The 20,905-nt window shown below is 37.8% G+C and overlaps 1 protein-coding gene across 8 annotated transcripts in view; it reads left to right on the top strand.

The window, feature by feature from the left end:
• Window positions 1-20,905, top strand: part of LOC117400464 (golgin subfamily A member 4-like) — a 97,350-nt gene that overhangs the window by 42,916 nt on the left and 33,529 nt on the right. For 7 of the 8 annotated variants that reach the window (XM_059022822.1, XM_059022818.1, XM_059022821.1 and 4 more), the window contains 7 exons: window positions 492-639; window positions 6,958-7,115; window positions 9,179-9,310; window positions 10,605-10,760; window positions 11,320-15,503; window positions 16,955-17,076; window positions 17,902-18,032. In XM_059022822.1, the coding sequence (XP_058878805.1) occupies window positions 492-639; window positions 6,958-7,115; window positions 9,179-9,310; window positions 10,605-10,760; window positions 11,320-15,503; window positions 16,955-17,076; window positions 17,902-18,032 (5,031 nt within the window). The remainder of the gene's footprint in view (window positions 1-491; window positions 640-6,957; window positions 7,116-9,178; window positions 9,311-10,604; window positions 10,761-11,319; window positions 15,504-16,954; window positions 17,077-17,901; window positions 18,033-20,905) is intronic. The other variant, XM_059022820.1, reaches the window with a different exon arrangement.

The raw sequence follows: 20,905 nt of genomic DNA, 5'->3' as shown, positions 1-20,905 counted from the left end.
TCCCTGTAGATACATATTTCTGCAGTCAGAAATGCACTTGTAACAATGTTTCATTTTTATGTTCGATTTTGTTTGATTTTTTTTTATAATCAAAATCTATATCATATTGGTGGATTGTAGATCTGCCATTATGTTAGGTCAATTGAATGCACCTTGCAGTATGCAGTTTCATTCTGTTTGTGTAGAAAACTGTTGGTTAATGCACTACAGCATGTGATAAGGTTCAAGTGAAGTAGGTAATGAGCCTGGTCTTGAACTAATATTCCTCCAAACTGTTGTATAAAGGCAGTCTGCATCAGGCTGTTACCAAGCTTACGAGAGCATCTTGCCTATAGGTATTTATTATAACAACATGGACGCTAACACAAATGTATTTAACATATAGAAAAGGAAGCTGGTGTTCAACAAATTTAATTGTACAATTTCAAACTTGGAATGCTGATTTTACTTGTTTCTTTTTATTATTTTGTTGTGTGGTGTTCCTTTCTTAGGGAATGGTCATTGCAGAAACCAAAAGGCAGATGCATGAGACTCTGGAGATGAAAGAGGAGGAAATTGCCCAGCTCCGCTCTAGAATCCTGCAGACTACAGCATTGCGCGAGGAGCTGCAGGCGCAGAAGGAGAAGTCGGAGAAAGCTGGTAAGATACTCAGTACCTCTGTGAACACCAACACACCCACTTGATTTATTGCTTTCCATTCCATTTTCCAGTTCAGCTCTCTTGTGTGTCTTGTAAAATATATTGTGTACTTTTAATCAATTTACTTCTGTGTCATGTACTAGTTGTTTTAGCATTTCCTCTTCTTGTCGTTTACGTTTTAAAAGTTAACAAAACTTTTAATTTATTTTCTTTAATTCTATCACAGTATTTTCCACAGGGCTTTACGCAAAAGCAAGGCAAACTTTAGTTAGTTTATTTAGAAGATCAACCAGGATTTCAAAGTGGTCTTATATCTGTTGTTGCTTCTGAAAAAAGTGTTCATTTTTAGTATAACTATAGCTCTACCTTTTAAATTTCCACTTTGAGAATGTATGTATGTGGTTTACAGAATAGAAGTTAAGAGGAGAGCCAAAATAGTATCGCAGTAAACTATGAAACCCCAAGACACCTTAACATTGGCGCAGAGCAGAATTTAACGTCTTAACATTCATTATTATTGTGAACTGTTACAGATTTAAAACATGTAAAGTAGAAAATAGTAAGTTGCTTTGATAATCGTTGTTTAAAGAAAAATGCTGTTATATTGATCATTTGAATTGCACATTGATTATATATGTCTGTTTCATAGCCACGGGGTGCACCCTATTCTTACACACCATTTTATTTTTGTGCATCCACGCATGCCAATAAGTGAATCATGGTGCCTTTCCCAAGCCTTGTATGAACAGGACTGGGGTAAGAGCTCTTTATTATTTCTGCAGCATAAGGGATTGCTTGCGCTAGGCTGTCCAAACTAAATGCTTTGCGTCTCAGGCAATTTTTTATATGCATCTTTTTTATTATTTTTATTAAAATTAGACATTAAGAATGATGTTTATTAAAGGAAAGACACATGTGAGCATTGCTCAATAAAGATTAAATGAAGAAGTTAAGATGACCAGCACAAGAAGTAACATAGTGAAGACTGGTCATGAGAACGTTCCTGGAACTAGAACTGGATAACTAGATCATCTTTTATTCTTTCATCTGTTTGTTCAAATGTTCTCTTTCATTACTTTAGTTTAATGGCCCTTTTGTTATAAATAGATGGTTACTCATTAGTTATTTTTTTATTTTGTTAGTTTAATAGTTGAAACTATAAAATGTATTATCCCCCTCTTAGGTAGATGTGGTGATAAATTAATCCGCTCAAGTTTTTGATATCCGCATCTTATATGGAGGCATCTTTCCATCTGTCTGTATATCAAACTTACATGTACAGTACATACGGTAGACGTGCGTCTGAGAGGGTTGTTTTTCAGGGTTACAAGTGTATACTTATTCAGAGCTTCTTTTATAAACATTCTTCAAACAGTCCTTTAAGATTTAGTGAAAATTGTCCCATTTTGATTAACTGTTTTAAAGAAGGTTAAGAGATTTGTTCTCGGCTTTGAGTTGTCCACGAAACCACAATCCGAACATTTCAACAGAAGTGAATACCATTTCATTACGCAAAAATCATTTAAACAATTAGTTAATAGTAGTATTACACATTTCAAACGTAACACTTAGAAAAGGGCTTGCAATTTTCAGTTTAGCATTTCACATTGTTTGCTAAAAGTAATATGATTTCTATTCAGAGACTATTCGGAGTCCTGTGTATCTCTCTTCTACAATTTACCATATATTCTACCACATAATTAATTTCGACATAAACACCCCACTTCTCTTTTTTTTCACATATTAACTGTTTGAACTAAGTGGAGCGAAAACCAAATTAACATTCAGCTGAATCTCGTTATCTAACAAGTATCAAATAGGAAGAAATGTTTGAAGTGGCATAAACAGCTCTGTGTTGAATCAGTTTGAAAATAATCCACAGCGTCTCGTGCTTGACGGCACTTGAAACAGTGAATTCTTTTTTACCGATCTGAACACTTACCGTTGTTTATCCCTGTGGCCCTGCCCCTGTAAGTAATGTGTGTGGAGGAGTGCAAGGTTGGCAGGGACACTATCCTGTCACGTGGTGTTAGTAGTGGGATAGCGTCACGGCCCAAGCTGTTACCGACAGGAAGAGCGACTCATTCTACTGTACAGAAGTTTCTATCCTTTTATTTAGTGAATAATTAGATGCAGAGTGTAGATTTTTCCTGAGGTATTTCTCAGTTGTGTAGTTCTATATTTCATATTGTTGCCAGGTAATTCAAATTAAATTAATATCCAAAATTGTTTATTTGAAATTTGGAAGATTATTTAAACATGAAAAAAAATGTTGTTCCGTCAGTAAACAAAGCAAACAAAAGCCGTGTTTATTTTCAGAACTGATTCACTGCTTGGATATCAGATCAATATATTGAAAATGAGCTACTCGTGTGGATGTTCCAAAGCCTATTTTATTTCTATAAATGTGTGGGCAGCTTCTTTAGAAGAAAAATACCTTGCAAACGTTAGCCAGCCCCGAGAGTTTCAACTGCGCTTCGGATACTGTCTTTCATGATGAATGTAAAGCAGGCTCCGTTAAAAAAAAAAACTAAAAAAAAAAAACTAAATGCATATTAATTTTGTAGTATGATAAACAGAAGACATGGTGGTTGTGTGTGGGTATGGGCACACATTGATTTAATTTTTGCGTTACCGACTAAGAACTACTGCGTATCCCAACAGCCACAAAACAAAATATTATTTAGACGAAATACACATTCTTGTATACCAGTGTATACATATTCTCAACCGCATGTAACACCAGGCAGTCTTTTCTGGCAACTTTTGAAGCGTGGTGATGTTGCAGACATTTACAAACAATTTATCTCAAATTGTAAATCAAGATTGATTAGAGTTTGTGGCTTGACCTATTCACACTGTGAAATTTGTTCAAATGTTCCCTTCAAGTTGCTTTGTAAGTTGCCCAAAGGTTGCCTGGTGTTTTCATGAGCGGGTGAAGACAGTGAATCGTCTTAATTTAAATATTCTAAGCTTCAGTGTGAGGTGAGATTGCCTGAGAGCCATAGTATTTACCTCTGAATTGCCTTTTTGTTGTGTATAACTGTGACCTGGTTTCTCTCTGTGCCTCATAGCCCTGACCATTTGTCCCATTAACACCATCTTACCCTGTGACCTGTGCTGTGCTTGTGGTGTTCTGTGGCTGTGCTACTGCATGAATACTGTAAATGTTAATTTGTGTGTTTTTGATGTATGAAATGTATCTGAGCTCTTTTTGATAATCAAGTCTCACCAAGGATAGAAAAAAAGACTGTATTGCATCTTTCAAACAAATTACCTTTTAATGCACAGTGAATTTTATGTTTTACTAGAACAAGAAATATGTCCAGAGTCCAGAATAAGGCGATGATATCTCCAGGCATATGAGTGATTTACATTAGAGTGCTGAAAAATTGTGCCGGATTGGCCAGTGTGCTGGATCACACAGTTACAGTAAAAAAAAAAATAATCTAAAACCGTACATAAAAAACTACTTTATTACTGTACAGACACAGTATAATATACAAAACAATGCCTCAACAAAATCTTTACCTGTTATTGGCACAAGCCTGCTTAAATCATTCCCATAGAAAGAAGTTCACTTGTTAGTACTGTACCTGCATGCAGGATTCAGGCGCTTTCTCCTGGCATTCAGGTTTTCTCCGTGTTGCTTTTAAGTAGGCATCTTTTCTTTTTAGAATGTCTGTCTGAAATGGTTTGCCTTGCGATATATTTCAATTTTACACTTAGCTTTTTTAATAAGCACACATTTTCTTTCAAGAGAGAGACCATTGTGTGGTTGTTCAGGCATTTAAATTGCTGTTCAGCAGTAGGACCTGTGTATGCAATGCCTCTTGTTTTTGTTTTGTGTTTCAATACTAGTTTTAAACTTTAGAAAAGAAAAATCACATGACCCGGTGCCGGATTGCACAGTCAAATGAACATGTTTGTCAAAAGAGAATTTAAAATCATGCCGGATATCAAAATATACAGGCTCCGGATTCTGGATCACCATTAATTTCAATAGGGATTTGGTCAGAACCTAAAAATCGTGCTGAAATGAACAGAATGCCGGTTTGCAGGGGGGCTGGTTTTAGACCGCTTTTACTTTTAATTCGATTTTTTTTGTGACCAGGACCTACAAAAGATAAATGCTAAGTAAATTCTGGACTTAAACGTTTGAGCCATTTATAATACAATCAACAGATGCTTTTGAAAAAGTCAAAACTATACATGAATCTGCATAATACTATAGAATTTTAAAATGAAACGTGATAGAATGGGATTGGACAGGTTTTAAATATTTAAACAATCAAAAAAAAAAAAAGCAAGACGATAACTCAACAATGTCATATTTTGCTTCAAGCGGAATGCAAATATTGTTTATAAAAAAAAAGACAGCATTTAAATGTGTGCCCTGCTGTTTAAGTGGCTCTCATGATTTAGATTATAAGTCACATCCCCATTGGAACCTATCAGCAGCCACTACACTTAGAACACTGCTGAGAGTGTAGATCTCACTCAATTTCAACAGCAAAGCATTCTGAACATTTAAACCACAACAGGTTCTATAAAAACAGGTTAAGTACGTTAATGTCAGCTTCACGTCTGTTTATTTATTATTATTATTATTATTATTTATTTCTTAGCAGACGCCCTTATCCAAGGCGACTTACAATGGTTACAAGATATCACATTATTTTTACATACAATTACCCATTTATACAGTTGGGTTTTTTTACTGGAGCAATCTAGGTAAAGTACCTTGCTCAAGGGTACAGCAGCAGTGTCCCCACCGGGGATTGAACCCACGACCCTCCGGTCAAGAGTCCAGAGCCCTAACCACTACTCCACACTGCTGTGTTCTGTGGCTACCTCTAGTCAAGTTGAGAGTGTACTTTCTATTGCATTCTTCGTAAGACCTGACAGTACACTCGACTGCAAATATGCTGTTGAAGTACCCCATTTAAGGCTCTTGAATTTCAAAAAGACAATTAGTAGTCAGCAATATAGTCTGCTTTTTAGTTTTACTTGTTTACATTTTATTCAAAGTTTTTTTTATTTATTTATTTATTTTTGTGTGTCTGTCTCTTAAGAGCCCTCTGATCATCAGTAAAATAATTTTAGATTATATCATTTGGGACAGTCCTGGTTTAAATTATGCTTTTGAAGTCTCTCCTGTATATTTACTTATATTTCATAGAAAGCCTGTTTGTATTCCCTCCTTAGAAAGGGCTCCAAAAGCCCTCCCTTATGAAGAAAAAAATACATATGATGTTTAGCATTACATAGCTGCCCAAATCTGTCTTATTTTTTGAGAAGAAATAATCATAATTGCATCCAACCCTATACAAAATAGTACTGCACAATTTCAGACTTTTCAGTAATAGTGGTTGATTTGTGGTTTTATTTTCTTTCTCCTAATAAAGTGAACATTGCCACTCTTCAGATACATTTCTGTCCTTCCTTCTGATCAGCCATGCTTTCTGCCAGCACCTTTGTTGTAATAGGATGGTGCTGCAATATTCCAATTCTCTAGACTTCTTTGTTCCCATATTTACTGTACAAGAATCAGTAGCCTACACCATTGCAATGGAGGTATTTGTATACCTACACAACGGTGGCAAATACTGTAGATTCCAGCTGCAGTGTTTCTTTGGGGTGCCCTGTAACAATGAAATTATGTGACAATTCAGCTGCATTTGGGATATGTTTTTGTCTCTTTTTTTAAAAAATTATACTTTGGTGTTTTTGTTTATAATATATGTTTGAAATGGATGATTACTGATGAGTTTTCTGCAGCTTTTCAAATTGCATTATAGCAGTTCAATTTCATATCACATGCTTATTACCTTACTATGTTTACTACCCTAGGATAATGTTATCTGCCTGTCTATCTGTCTAGATATCTATCTAATTTTGGTGTATTCGATTTAGTTTACTGGTCACAAAATTCACTTGAAATGGACTTTGCCAGTTGATACTTAAACATATAGTATAATACAAAACACAAATTCTGTTTTGCAGCAATAGTCTTATTTCAGCTTCATAGTGAGTATTATTATTTGATTTTATTATATTGTCCTTTCATATTAAGTGACCTGATATAATAATACTGTGACCCAAAACATCTTTTCATATTTTATCTAATTTTTTTTCACAGTTCAAATTTCACAAATACCTGTACCTTCAAACTAACAAACACACTTGTAGATTTCCACAAGTTTTATTATTCATTCCACAAATCTTAAATCGGCAGTACACAAATACAACAGTAGACTGAAAGCTGCTCTTGGCACCTGTCTGCTGTGAATCAATGAGGTGTCTATTTTATTTTAGCATTTGAGGAGCTGGAGAAGGCGGAGGGAGCCCGGCTGCGACTGAAGGTCCGAATGGAGGAGCAGATCAAGACCGTGGAAAAGACCAGTGAGGAGGAGCGTAAAAACCTACAGCAGGAACTCTCCAGGGTTAAACAGGAAGTGGTCAACATCATGAAGGTACAGCACTCTACTTCTCTTAATTTCTTCAAACTAAGCACAGGGTTACACATTGGAGTACCACATGTTGACTACTCGACTACGCCTTTCTGCAGCCTGATACTTGACTACGCCTTTGTGTAGCCTGATTTTTATTGATGCAATTTTAGTTTTTTATCATATTTTGAATTTATAAGTGAATGGTCTTGGTCAAAAAGCTTCCATTTGTTAATACTGAATTATCAGTATGGACTGGATTATCAGACCTGATTTTAGTGGCCAAGTTAATGGGGTCTTTTCAATTGATTTTAACCTGAGGTGGCCAAAGTTGGCTTTTCCAGTCCTTGTCTTTGCTCCAAATCCTGTTTTATATATATATATATATATATATATATATATATATATATATATATATATATATATATATATATATATATAATATATTATTTTAATTGAACCAGATAAACCTCTATCCAGACCTTAAAGTACTTCATTATTCCAGTTAACCTGTTAAAGCTGGAGGGAAATGGACCTCCAGGACTATGATTGGACACGGCTGATATTAAAAGTATCGGCAACTTTTTTTTTAATATTAAAAAACCCTTATCTATTAGACACACCAACCAAACTGCTTTGGAGTTTCCAAATGTGGCAGTGCAATGAAGGGTCTCGTCTTCGATTTAGTTGCTGCTGTTATAATTCTTGTACTTGAAATCTCACCTGGCAGACCATATTTAGAGTGCATGGCTTATGAACACAGCTGCAGTGGAGATTATCTGTGGTTATCAAAATGAGCATATTGAGGGTAACAAACTGCAAGAGGGACTGAGCATCACACCAGTTAGTTACAAACCTCAAATAAAACACAAATTGTAATAAATGTGGGATCTAGTGTTCCACAAATACTCAAGTCTTGGGATCAAATAAATAAATAAATAAATAAATAAATAAATAAATAAATAAAGGTGTCTTTTTATGGGGAGCTGTCCTGATTTTTTTTTCCTTTTTTTTTTTTTTTTTGTAAATTTATGAAGAATTATCCTCCTGTGACATTCTTACCCTTAACCTAAATAAATACCCAAATAAACCCTTGTTGGAGCTGCAGCGGATTATTGCTGATCAAAAAAAAATACACTCCGTTAAGATCAGTAGAGTCTTCAAAAGTCATGCATATTGATTTTTGTCTTTGGTGTTGGTGGAAGAAGCAAGGGGTCAATTACATTGCATGCCCGTGGTGTGTTAAAGATGCCCCCATGCTGGATCACTTGAAGAACAGATGTCAAAACTCCTCTGACCCCAACTGCCTCTTGGTATTTAGACATTTCCTTTCACTTAGATATCCTTGTCAAAAAGACAAACTACTCTAAATGTGGTGGTGCTTAATTACCATATAGAAATGCAACAGTTTTTAACTTAGTGTACTGATTTAAGCAGTCAATTTCCACATGTTTTCCATTCTTTTAGTACATCCCTGGATTTTAGCTCTTGGTTACAGCTTGAATTCATACAGGCAGGTCGTGCTTTTGAGGTTTGCATTTTACACATTTAATAATAATAATGCAGGTAATGTGTTAAAGATCTGTTTTTACAGGGAGTTTTAATGGAAAACTAGACTACTCTCTCTGCATTATCTTGGTTTGTGGGACAGTTAAGCGCTAACATTTCTATGCATTTGATACATGCAGTGACTCCAGAAAAATATTTGGACACTACTGCTGGAGTTTTCCCTGTTTACCGAACTCAAACTAAACATTACTAAACATCTTGTTATCACTATGTAGATAATTGTGTGTTCTTTTTAACACATTTTAATGAGCAAGCCACTGGATAAGTGGTAAACCTAAATGTTAGGTTTTTTTTAATTCACCCAATAACTTTGGGCATGTGTCCACTGTCTATCACTTTTTCAATAGTAGGAGCAACATTTTTAACTGTAAGACTCCAGTCAATATGTGTATACTATTACACCTGAAGATGCCATTCCCAATATTCATGTCACAAGCCCCTTGGCGGCATTACTGAATACAGGTCTACAAACTAAAACATGACTACTTGCTTAAAAACCCTGTGTGTGTGTATTGCAGAAGTCCTCAGAAGACAGGATAGCAAAAGTTGAGAAGATGCATGCAGAAGCCCTGGCCAGCAAAGATCAAGAGCTGACTCGGAGACTACAGACACAGATGGCCCAGTTACAGGAGCAGATGAGTACGGCTTTGGTAAGTCTAGTTTCTTAATCACTTTAGCTCCAAAGACAGAGCGGTTACGGTACCATGCTGTGCCAGCATGCGTCATGGTTTGCTGTCTGTTCTATGGGGTTTCTTTCAGCCTGGTCTGTCACTGCATGCTGTATAGACTGTATTGACACTATGGAATGTTTGTCTGGTGACATTTTTATCCAATCGCATTTCGCGCACACATCCCTTGCATCTGTAAGTGCATAGAGAAGAAGATACAGCAGTAAACCAACGGCGATCTAAATGTGTAGATGTAGTATTTACTTTCATTTTGTATATGAAGACGTAGAGCCGAAACCATCTTTAAGTGTTGCACTGGAGTATGCTGTTTATCTCTGCATGTTTTCAATTTGTTCACATTCTTCTGTGCGCTTGCGCCAACAACAGACAAGCTAGTAAATAAAATATAGTAATAATGTGCAAGTTATTGTTTTCACAGTTTTTTGTATTCATTGCAAATCTGTTCTTTTGTATGTATTATGCTGTTTACAAATAACATGTTTCTTTTATTGTTAATTGCATGTGTTGCCGTTTATAAATAATAAAATACGTATGTAGTTGAAATATGTTTCATTGGAAGATGATTCATACTGCTTCATGCAGTAGGGATTACAAGGTGTTGCCTTGTGGAAATCGCATCAGTAAAGTTGACAGCATTGTTCACACCCTTCCCGCCTCTTGTGCAAATTGTCACGTTAAGGGAGTCAAGTAGTTGTGTATTTTCCTAGTTACATTGTTTATATTTTCTAACAAAAACACACACATCTTTCCTTTGGTGGCTTCCTCAAAGGTGATGTTTAAACTGAAAATAATCTTCAGATTAATGTTTCTCTTTGTGCTGTCTTTGTTATTACAAGCATGTTGACAAATCAGTGAATTTATTCTGATTTGAGACATGATTCATTGTTGATTTCCTAAACTAGTATTTCATGACCTTAATATAAGCATAGTATGCCAGCTGTTTGAGATCATATCTAAATAGCTTCATTCTTGTTTAATTACCCATCAAGTCCCAAAGGATGCAAGTAATCAAAAGGAGGCAGATGTTCATAATTTATTTATTGTATCATTCTGAAATATGAATATATATATATATATATATATATATATATATATATATATATATATATATATATATATATATATATATATATATATATATATAATAATTTGGTGTGGCATAAAAAATACTACTGTGTGTTTTTTGTTTTTTTTAAGTTCTATTTTATTTCGTTTAAAAGTCACAGATTAATGGTGTGTTTGTGTGTTGAAACAGGAGAAATGTCAGGCTGAGAACATGCAGGTGATTCAGGAGAAGGAGCATCAAGCTGCACTTGCCTTGGAGGAGCTGGAACTGCAGAAGGCGGCCATACAGTCTCAGAATAAGAACCAGGTACAGGAGCTGCAGCAGGAGCTTGAAACATTCAGCAATGTAAGTGCAGTGGAAGGAAGCAGTGGCATGTCTCTGCTAATGAATTACAGTGAACTCTCCATCAATTAGATGCTCAAGGAGTGTTAAAGTTCTTGTGTCGAGGATGAAAGAAAGACTATAGCTCTACAGCTAAAACTACTATTGGGTAGTGTAAACAAACAACTGTCAATAGTATCTGGTTTCTGATAAAAGTATAGCATAATCTAAACTATGGAATAATGTATAGACAGTAAGAAGTTTTATTTCAGTGTAAATCTGTTTTGTCTTCTCTAACATAGAGGGAAATATTTTCAGCAAAAAAACTAGTGTGCTTTTAAATGTTTGTAGAAATAATATTACCAATATATAAAGCAGTCTGACCACGCTATGTATTGAAAAGTTGGATCCTAATGATAAGTAAAAACAGACCCTTTTTGTAAACAGGCTCTCTCAGGCAATTAAATTAAATGTCATGCACTAAATTAATATTTTGTAGAATACAGTTTTTATTCTGGAGAACTTAATTCTTCTAAAATCGGGTATGCCTATGTATTGATGATTGAACTGTCTTTTATTACAGAAAGTACTTGAATTGGAAAGTTCCCTGGCAAAGAGTTCTCAGTGCGGGACTGACCAGTCGGATGAGCTTTTTGCACAGATTGAGGCCGAGAAGAACAAGCATCAAGCAGAAATCGCAGCAATGGAGGAAAAGCACAGGGTAGAGATTGATCACATCAGACAGGAACTCTGGGATCTCTGGTCTGACAAACTTCAGACCACAAAGAAGCAGTACCAGACTTCTGTGGAGGAGCTCCAAGAGAAACACACCCAAGAGCTGGAGGCCTTACTGAATAAAAAGGAGTCCCAGTTCCATTCCCATATCGAGGACATGAACCAAAAGACCCTGGAAAAACTTGATGTCAATCAGACTGAGCTGGAGACTCTCTCATCTGAGCTGACAGAATCACTGGAAGGAAGGAAGCTTTTAGAAGAGCAACTGGCAGTCTTAAATGATACCATCAACTCTATTAAACAGGAGTACGAGATTAAACTAGAGCAGGAGAAATCCAGGTACCTGGATGAGGTTGAAAGCATAAAATCAGAGCTTGAGCAGTCATTAGGAGGTGTCGAGAAGACTCTGAAGGAGGAACTTAATAATCTCAAGATGGTCCTGGAAGAAAAGGAAAAACAGTTGGGGGAACTGCAGGCAAGAGAAAGGGAACTGAAGAAAAATGCTGAGAAGCATCAGCAGGAGACAGCTGCTAAATTTGAACTGCAGATGGAAGAGCTAAGGGAAAATGTGAAAAGGGCAGAAGCAGAAAAGGAGGGTCTGACAGAAACCAGCTTGACACTGAATCAGGTTAACTCTGAACTGGAGAATTGTAAATGTCGGGTACAGCAGCTGGAGCAGAAGCTGGAAGAGGTGCAGAAGGAATCTGATGAGAAGGTGTCTTCTCTCCAGGCAGAGCATACCACAGAGATTTCAGAGCTTCAGAGCCAGATTGAGAAGGTTAAAATGGAGCTGTCTGAAAGCGAACAATCTTGGACTGAAAAATTGGAGGTACATCGCCAGCAGGAGAATGATTTAAATAAACACCTAGTGGAGGTACGAACTGCAAGCGAACAGAGAATAGATGCTGCTAGAACAGAGTGCGAAACCAAGCTTAAAGCAAATGAGGCGAAGATGGACAAAATAAAGCAGAAGGCCAAGGAGATGCAAGAGAAGTTTAAGAAGAAGCTCTCTGATCAAGAGGTCAAGCTGAAGGAACAGTGTGATAAAAAGCAGCAAGAGCTGAACCAGAAGGAAAAAGAGTTCAATGAGAAGATCCTGGAAATGGCCCATGCTGGTTCTGCTGGGATCAGTGATGCGGTCTCGCAGCTGGAGCTGACCCAGAAGGAGCAGCTGGAGAGTTTGAAGGAGTCTCACCGGAAAGGGCTGGAGGAGCTGATCCAAGGATGGCAGCAGAAACTCAGCCAGCAGGAGGAGGAAATGCAGGAGAAGCATGAGGTCGAGCTGCAGGAGAAAGTGCAGGAGGTGGATGAGGCGAGACAGCAGCTTGGGGCCACCAGGGAAGAGAAGGAGCATCTTCTCAATGAGGTGAAGGGCCTCAGGGAGGAACTAGTGATGAGGGAGACCACAGTGCAGAAACTACAGGCAGAGCTAAAGGAGGCTGCTGCACAAGTGGAAAATTTGTCCAAGGGGGAAAACATGCTGAAGGAGCAGGTGGAGGCAATGGAGAATAACCTTAGTCAAGTTTTGAATGAAAGAAACTCTCTCCAGAACCAGTTCAGTAAGGCTGAAGAAGAGAGCAATAAAAGGGAACAGGAGCTAGCAAAACAGCTAGAGGAGACCCATGGCAAACTAACAGCACTGGAAGCCTCACATTGGAAAGAAGTTGAAGATCTCCAGAAGAAACTCAAAGAAAAGGTCCTTGAAATGCAGTCCAAGGAGGAGGAGTTCAGAAAACAGCTTCATCTGCAAACAGAACATTTATCTCTTTCCTGCAATGAAGTTCAGAGAAAAATGGAAGTTAGTGCTGATGAGTTCCGTGACAAATTGAACAGCAAAGTCGGTGCCCTTAGCGATAGAATTGCCTGCAACCAGAAGCAGGCAGCACAGCTTAAAAATGTCATCCTGACCAAGATTGAACAAATCAGCCATCTAGAAATACAGCTCCAACAAATAACAGCGGAGAAAATGGCATCAGAAAATTCATTGCTGCAGATGACCAATCAGATGCAGGAAAAAGAAGAACATATTAAAGCCTTTAAAACAGAGAAGGAATCTTTAGAAAAAGACAGAGGCAGCCACTTGGAAAGTCTGTCCGAGAAAGACATTTGCATTGAGCAGCTGAGAAAGGAACTGACTGCAAGTACAGAGACCAATATAAACATTTCTGAAAACCTGAAAGAAAAGGAAGCCCAAATCTGTGGCCTAGAGGGTATGATAAATGACTTGAAAACCCAGCTTGCCAATAGTGTAGGTCTTGCAGACAAGGAAGAAGCCATATTGTTACTAAATCAACAACACAGGGAGGAGCACCAGAAGCTAATAAACCAAATGCAAGAGTTATCGAAGAGCATGGAGGCTCTTAACCAGGAGAAGTCATCTGCCCTTGACCAGGCAGAGCAGTGGAAGAGCAAGATGTCAGACTGGAAAAAGAAGACAGAATCCAAGTTCACGCAGAACCACAATACTGTCAAGTCACTGCAGGGCAAGTTGGAAGAGATGGAAAAGCAAATCTATGAGAAAGATGAACAGTTGGGCAAGCTCACAGACGATATTGATAAACAGTCTTGTAGCAAGTCTGAGATGGACCTGGTGTTGAGCGAGAAAGAGAAAAAAATAGGAGAGTTAACTGCTGAGCTGCAGAGCTGTATAATCAAGGTTAAGGAGCTGGAAGAACAGCTTACCAAAAAGACTGAGGAACGTGATCAACTTATTGTACAACTGCAGCAGAAGAATCAAGCAAAGGATACAGAACAGAAAGAGCTGGTGCTGCAGCTTCAGCAGGCTCAGGTGCAGTTCTCTGAAAAGGGCAGCAGAGTCAATGAAACTGAAGAGAAGTTACAGACTATAGAAAGGGAGACAGAAACTCTCAAGCAGGAGTTTGAGCTCAAACAAGAGAAGATGAAAGCAGAACTCCTGAAGATCAAAGAAGAAGAACTCAAGACAGCAGAAGAAAGATGGTCTGCAGAGAGTGCCGGTAAACTGGCCGAGCTAAAGAAGAAAGCCGAACAGAAGATTGCCATGGTGAGGAAGCAGCTTACCTCACAAGTGGAAGAGAAGGAACAGGTTGTTAAAAACTTGGAAAGTCAGTTAGATGAGTTGAAACAGACAGTGGATAAGAAAGAGGAAAGTGTCAAAGCCTTGCAGCAAAGAGTGAATTCACTTGAAGATTCAGTAAACAGGGAAGAGATGGAAAAGCAAATCAAGAATTTAAGGGAAGCCAGCGAGCTGGAGAAAGAAAGCACTTTGCAGAATCTGAAGGAAATGTATGAGGAGAAACTGAATGTTCTGCAGAAAGATCTGGCTGATAGGGACCTCCAAGTACAGAAGATGCAGGAGAGGGAGACAGAAAAGGGGGCTACTGAAGAGGCACAGAACAGGTACGAAGAGCTTCAGAATAGCTTGGAGCAGGCAGAGGAAGAGAAATGCAGACAACAGGCAGAAGTTTTCAGGCTTCAGGAAGAATGGCAGAAGCAGAGTGAACTGCATTCCACCTTGCTTGATCAGCAGACAGAATGGACTGCAACATTGTCAGATCTTCAAAAGCAACTGCAAGACAAGGAAGGAAAGATTCAGGAAATGGAAAGCAGCTTAGAGCAGATGAAGAAAAACATGCAGGCAAGAGAATCATCTGAGAAGTCACTGGAACAGAAAATAAAGGAGCTGGAAGCCAGTTTAGCCAAGGACAAGGAGGACTTTAAAGTAGAAAAACACTCCTTGTCTGAGCAGTCTGAAGTAGAACTGAAAGTCCTCAGCCAGCAACTGGAGAAGAGTGAGTCCCTTTTGAGAGACTACGAGGAAGGTTCAGAACAGAAGAACAAGTCTGATTCGGAACTCCAGAACCTTCTAGCAGAGATGAGAGCCAAGCAGAAAGAACTAGATGGCAAGCTGCAGGAGGCAGATGGTGAGAAACAGAAACTGCACAAAGAGATGACAAGGCTGCAGAAGGACATCCGCTCCTTGCGTAAAGAACACGAGAAAGAGCTGGAGTATGTAAAGAAAGAGATGGCCGAAGAAAATGAACTAAAAATGAAGTAAGTTCTCTGATGTCCCTTATTATTGAGTACCGTTTTGAGTAAATTGTGGACCTGGCATAGCCAATTTAATAGGTTCCAGGTGTCCTATCAGATATGTAAAAATATCATATCTAACAGGGAGTCGTTATACTATGTTGTAGTTGCTTTATTAACGTCGGGACATTATAAATTAACAACGCCATCAGTGTGTCTATGGGCCCTTTCATACCTAGTTCATATGGAGAGGTTAATTTGCACTAGAGTTCAGTTCATTTTGGCAGGTGTGAAACATAAGAAATATTTGTTTTGCATCAGAGTGCGTACCAAATGAGGGGGCTAGGATTCACTTGAAAAGGTGGTCTCTGCAATTTTTTGAGGAGTAACTCTAATTTTACTTCCCCCCCAGTCAGGCAGTGTGAAACCAATTGCGTTAGAATTCACAACGAAGCAGAAACCGACCCAACCAGTGGTGATGTTATGCAGGGGCACCCCCAGAAATATTTCACATGATTTGCAAAACTGAACCACCCCGACATCTCATGCCAAGAACGACTGTATCACCATGCCAAATGTGCTGCATTTTTGTTCTGTCCTGAGTTTCACAGCACATAAACTGTCACATTAGAAATATACAATCAAATTGCATCACCATTTCCATTTCTGAAAATGAATAGAGTGCACTGCTATCGAGACAGAAAAGTAACTAAAGTAACAGCCATGAAAAACTGAACAGTAAACCAAATAGTCCATGACGACAATAAAAGGTACAAAAATAAAACCTATTTGATATACAGACTGAAATTATGGAAAATCTGTGTCACATATGTTTTATGCTCAATCTGTTTCTAATTATTATTCTTGCAATCATTACAACTAATGTAATCATTACCTGGGCTGTATTGACATTGTTTTATGCAGTGTGCTCAATCATTTACCAGAAGCAAACTAAAGGTACTGATACAATTTAAATACAAATGAAACTTTAAAAGTGCACTTACCGTGTTCAGTCCTGGAAGAGCAGCAGAATTCTACAGGGGGTTGCTGATGTGTGCAATATCCTATACTTCAGATAATGCAGTACTGTAACATTCGGTGCTGCCAACGTGCCAGAAACAGACGGTTCGGTGCTTTTTATTGATTTTTTTTTTTTTTTTTCAGCCTGATCGAATTCATCATCCCACTAACATTCTGAATTTTATCTGCTTCCATTTGCTCATTACTATCACTAAATAAACAGTACAATTCAATAAGCTTAATACAAATAATTAAGTCTATGTGTCGCTTCAACCGATCGCACAAGATTACATATGATGCCGAAACTTAGAAATAGGTAGGAAGTTTAGTTGATATAATAATTGTGGGACAATGCCAGTTTAATTTGATGTACTGAATTATATTGTTTTAAAGACTCCACACCAGCAAACCCTGGGAGCATCTGTTTCTTAATATATCTGTTTGTCTTATTCCAGGCTAGAGCTTGAGGATCTGGAGATAAAGCATCATTCCAGCCTGAAACAGGTAATAAGGGAATTCAACACCCAGATAGCCAAAAAGGAGCAAGATCTGGATTCTGCTGTGCAGGAAGCTATTGGTAAGGACAAATATTTTTATAGCAGAATGACAGGAGTTTAGTTACATTGAGCCAGATGGTAGCACTTATTTTTAGTTTTTTGAAAGCTCATCAGTCTAATAATTAAGCTTCCTCTGAAGCATATTGCATATTGGGAAACTGTCTTACCATTCTCTTACCAAGTTAACATATGTTACAAACTAAGTGTCTTTCAGTGGCAGTTGCATAAATGGTTTACAGTTGTAGTTGAGAAACTGCTGCGGGTGTTTTATAACTAGAAATATTGTACAATTTCCACTTCCTGCAAATTCCCCTTATTTTATTTTTTGATAGCGTTATTTAAAGAATGTATTTTCAAAGTCTGTTAATGAATGAAACAGGTATCTATTCACAAAGTCAAATTTTTAACTAAGTCTTTTTTTCAGGAATATCAAACTTCATTTTCTTTATAAAAACAGACTTCTTTAACATTGTGAATAAAGCCCACTGTTTTATTTGTGAACTATTTTTGACTAATGTTGTTTAAAACATTCTTTAAGCCTCATGAACAGGGTCCTGTCTTTCAAACAACAATCAAGAACGGACTTAAATTACAAAGCAGCACTTCAAATTTGTCAACAGAGACACTGAAATATATCCCATATGTGGAGAAAGCAGCATGCAGTAGAAACTGTAGCAATTTAAGAACTGTGTTTCAATTATTCCATTAACCAGCCTTTGTGCCAAAGGATTACAAAGTTACTGAAGGCATTTAAAAGGAGGGTTAAGGAGTTACATGTTGGGGGTTTCTTGGTCACCCTGTATGTATCCTGAGCAATTCATAGTTTCCCTGTTATATTTCTCTAGGCAAGGCCCAGGATGTTGAGACGGAGTTGTTGAATACTTATCGGGAAGAGACAAGTCAGCTCTACAGGAAAATCGGACAAAAAGAGGATGAGCTCAAACAAACTGCCCAGAACTACGAGCAGATCTTACAGGTAGCTGCACATTACACAGCGCTTACGTTTTTTGTGTCTAAGGCACATAATGCCAGAAAAAAATCTAAGTAATCTAAATAAGTTATAAAGAAGATAATCATCGAAGATAACACTGTGTAACAATTTTTTTTTTGTTTTGGTTCCTGGGTGGTAAGTGTTATTTCCTAATTGCTTATGCCTCAAAAGTATAGAAAATGGCTATTATTCCCCACAAACTTTGCTTTTGTGACCATGACAGTGATATTTTGAAATTTACCTATTTTCCAGAACATTCCAGATAGATTCAGTGCTGAGTAAACTTGGAGTAACTTCTAGAACTTTCCAGTAATATAAATAGTAGTATAAATACAGGGGCCTTAAGCCCACCAGTTCAGTTTAGTTCCAGCTGCCTAAGTGGATACATATCTGCATTTTTCTGAGATGGCATCAAGGTCATAGGAGACTTCAAAATGGTGTCATTCCTGATGGGTCTCCAAGGCGGTTTTACCAAGTTTCCCTGCTATCTTTGCCTTTGGGACAGCAGGGACACCAAGGTGCACTACCACAGGCGGGACTGGCCACAGCGGACCGAGTTCTCTGTGGGGAGGAACAACGTCAAGTGGGAGCCACTTGGGGACCCCCGGAAAGTGCTGATGCCACCACCTTATGAAACAATTTGTCAGAGCTCTAGATAAGGAGTCGGCAGCCTTCAAGTACCTTCAAGACTTCTTCCCTAAGCTATCTGAGGCAAAGGTCAAAGCCGGTGTCTTCGTCGGACCACAGATAAAGAAGATCCTGGAGTGCAATGAATTCCCCAAGAAGCTCACTAGTAAGGAGAAAGCAGCTTGGAACAGCTTTGTCACAGTGGTTCGGGGCTTCCTGGGCAATCACAAGGCCGAAAACTATGTGGAGCTGGTTGAGACTCTGGTGAAGAACTACGGCACAATGGGCTGTAGGATGTCCCTCAAAGTCCATACCCTTGATGCTCATCTTGATAAATTCAAGGAGAACATGGGAGCGTACTCGGAGGAGCAAGGCGAGCGCTTCCACCTGGATATACTGGACTTTGAACGCCGCTACCAAGGACAGTATAACGAGAACATGATGGGAGACTAAATTTGGGGGCTGATTCGTGAAAGTGATTTACAGTATAATCGTAAATCTCGAAAAACTACTCACTTCTAAATCTTTTGTAGTCATTTTTGTATTACTTTAGTATAAATACATGTTAATTTGGATTCATATGTTGTTTTTTTCTGACTTTATGTGAACGAAAAGACACAAATTCGCCCGTTTTCTCATTGGAAATCGCTAAATTTCAAAATATCACTGTCCTGGTCACAAAAGCAAAGTTTGTGGGGAATAATAGCCATTTTCTGTACTTTTGAGGCATAAGCAATTAGGAAATAACACTTACTACCCAGGAACAAAAATTGAGTTACATAGTGTAATCGTGTCATGATCTTAACCACTTGTATTTGAAAATACGTTGTTCTTCAGTTATGTTGTCGTTCAAATGTATAAATCAGTTTAAAAATAAATGGTAACAGCACAGAAACCACATATCTTTTTAATATATATTTCTTTAATTGTATTGAATATTTTGGGTAGACTGTTAGTACAATTCCATATCACACCGACATGTGAATTAATACAATCCCTTCTCAGATTCTCCCTAAATGTAGTACCTTACGGATTCCATTTATTATTATTATTATTATTATTATTATTATTATTATTATTATTATTATTATTATTATTATTATTATTATCCATTATTTGACCTCCCTACTAGAGAGCAGTGACCTGTCATTGATGTGTTCACCATATGTGCATAACCAAAAAACACATGTTCAGGGTTTGTTTGTTTTTAAAGGGGCTAATTTTATAGATTAGTACTAGACCATGTCATACATGTGGATGTTCTACAAAAAAAATAAGTTATGTGTTTGTCAAATATGCTTTTCAATCGGGCATTTAATGAGGTTAGGTGGAAGAGTTCATTTTCACTTTGTCCTACCCTGTAATGAGCTGGTGATATTTAGTGAAGTTAAACAGGAAGTGCAGCCCAGTAATATGTGTTTTTAGCTGTCACTAAATCCCTATGATCACGGGCACATTCGTCTGGGGTTTTTGTGTGTAGGCATTTTTGTACATTTCGCCACAATTCTGTTTTAAATCCTCCGTATTTTAACTGTAATACAGCTTTAAATCCCTCTAACAAGCCTCCATCCTGATTGTAATCTTGTTTTAAGTCTCGCAAGCGGAGTCTCCAATAGAAATGTAGGAATGTGCTGTCACTCAGTAGTTAGGGCAGGCTTAAAGTATTCAGAACGAACCAATGATAGATACAAGTCTGAAATATTGCCCAGCAGCATTGGGAAATGTATTTATTATTATTTTTGTAGTAGGTTTTATTTTTTAATGGGAAAAGGGTAAAGCCAATGTGAATAGATTAACCATTTCCACAGTTTTTCCGGTGTTTTTTGACTATCCACCGATTTTAATTTTTTTTGTATCGGGGGTGTTTTGTTGGGTTTTATTGGTTTAAAACCGAAAGTTCGTAGATGGCACTGTGCGTCTGACTGCTGCCTTCTAAACCTGTATATTTTTGCATGAAGTCCGCTGCCATCTGGTAATGTATGTATGTTTTATCGGCTTACTACATGGTGTGCACGTTAGTAAGCGTTGGTCACAATTGGTAAACTGTAACTTGCAGTGTTAAGTTTGCTCTTATGATGGATCGGTGGCTGGTTCATGCTAATGTGTGTGTGTCAGTATATATGTGTGTGTGTGTGTGTGTGTGTTGGGGGGGGGGGGGGGGGGTGATCAAGTACCATAGACAAGAGGAAGGGGGGTGCAGCTCAAGAAGTTTGAGAACCACTGGGTTAAGG

The sequence above is a fragment of the Acipenser ruthenus genome, chromosome 4 (genome assembly GCF_902713425.1).
Source record: "Acipenser ruthenus chromosome 4, fAciRut3.2 maternal haplotype, whole genome shotgun sequence".
Taxonomy (NCBI): Eukaryota; Metazoa; Chordata; class Actinopteri; order Acipenseriformes; family Acipenseridae; genus Acipenser; species Acipenser ruthenus.
The sequence above is the reverse complement of the archived record's forward strand: the minus strand, read 5'-3'. Positions and strand labels throughout refer to the sequence as shown.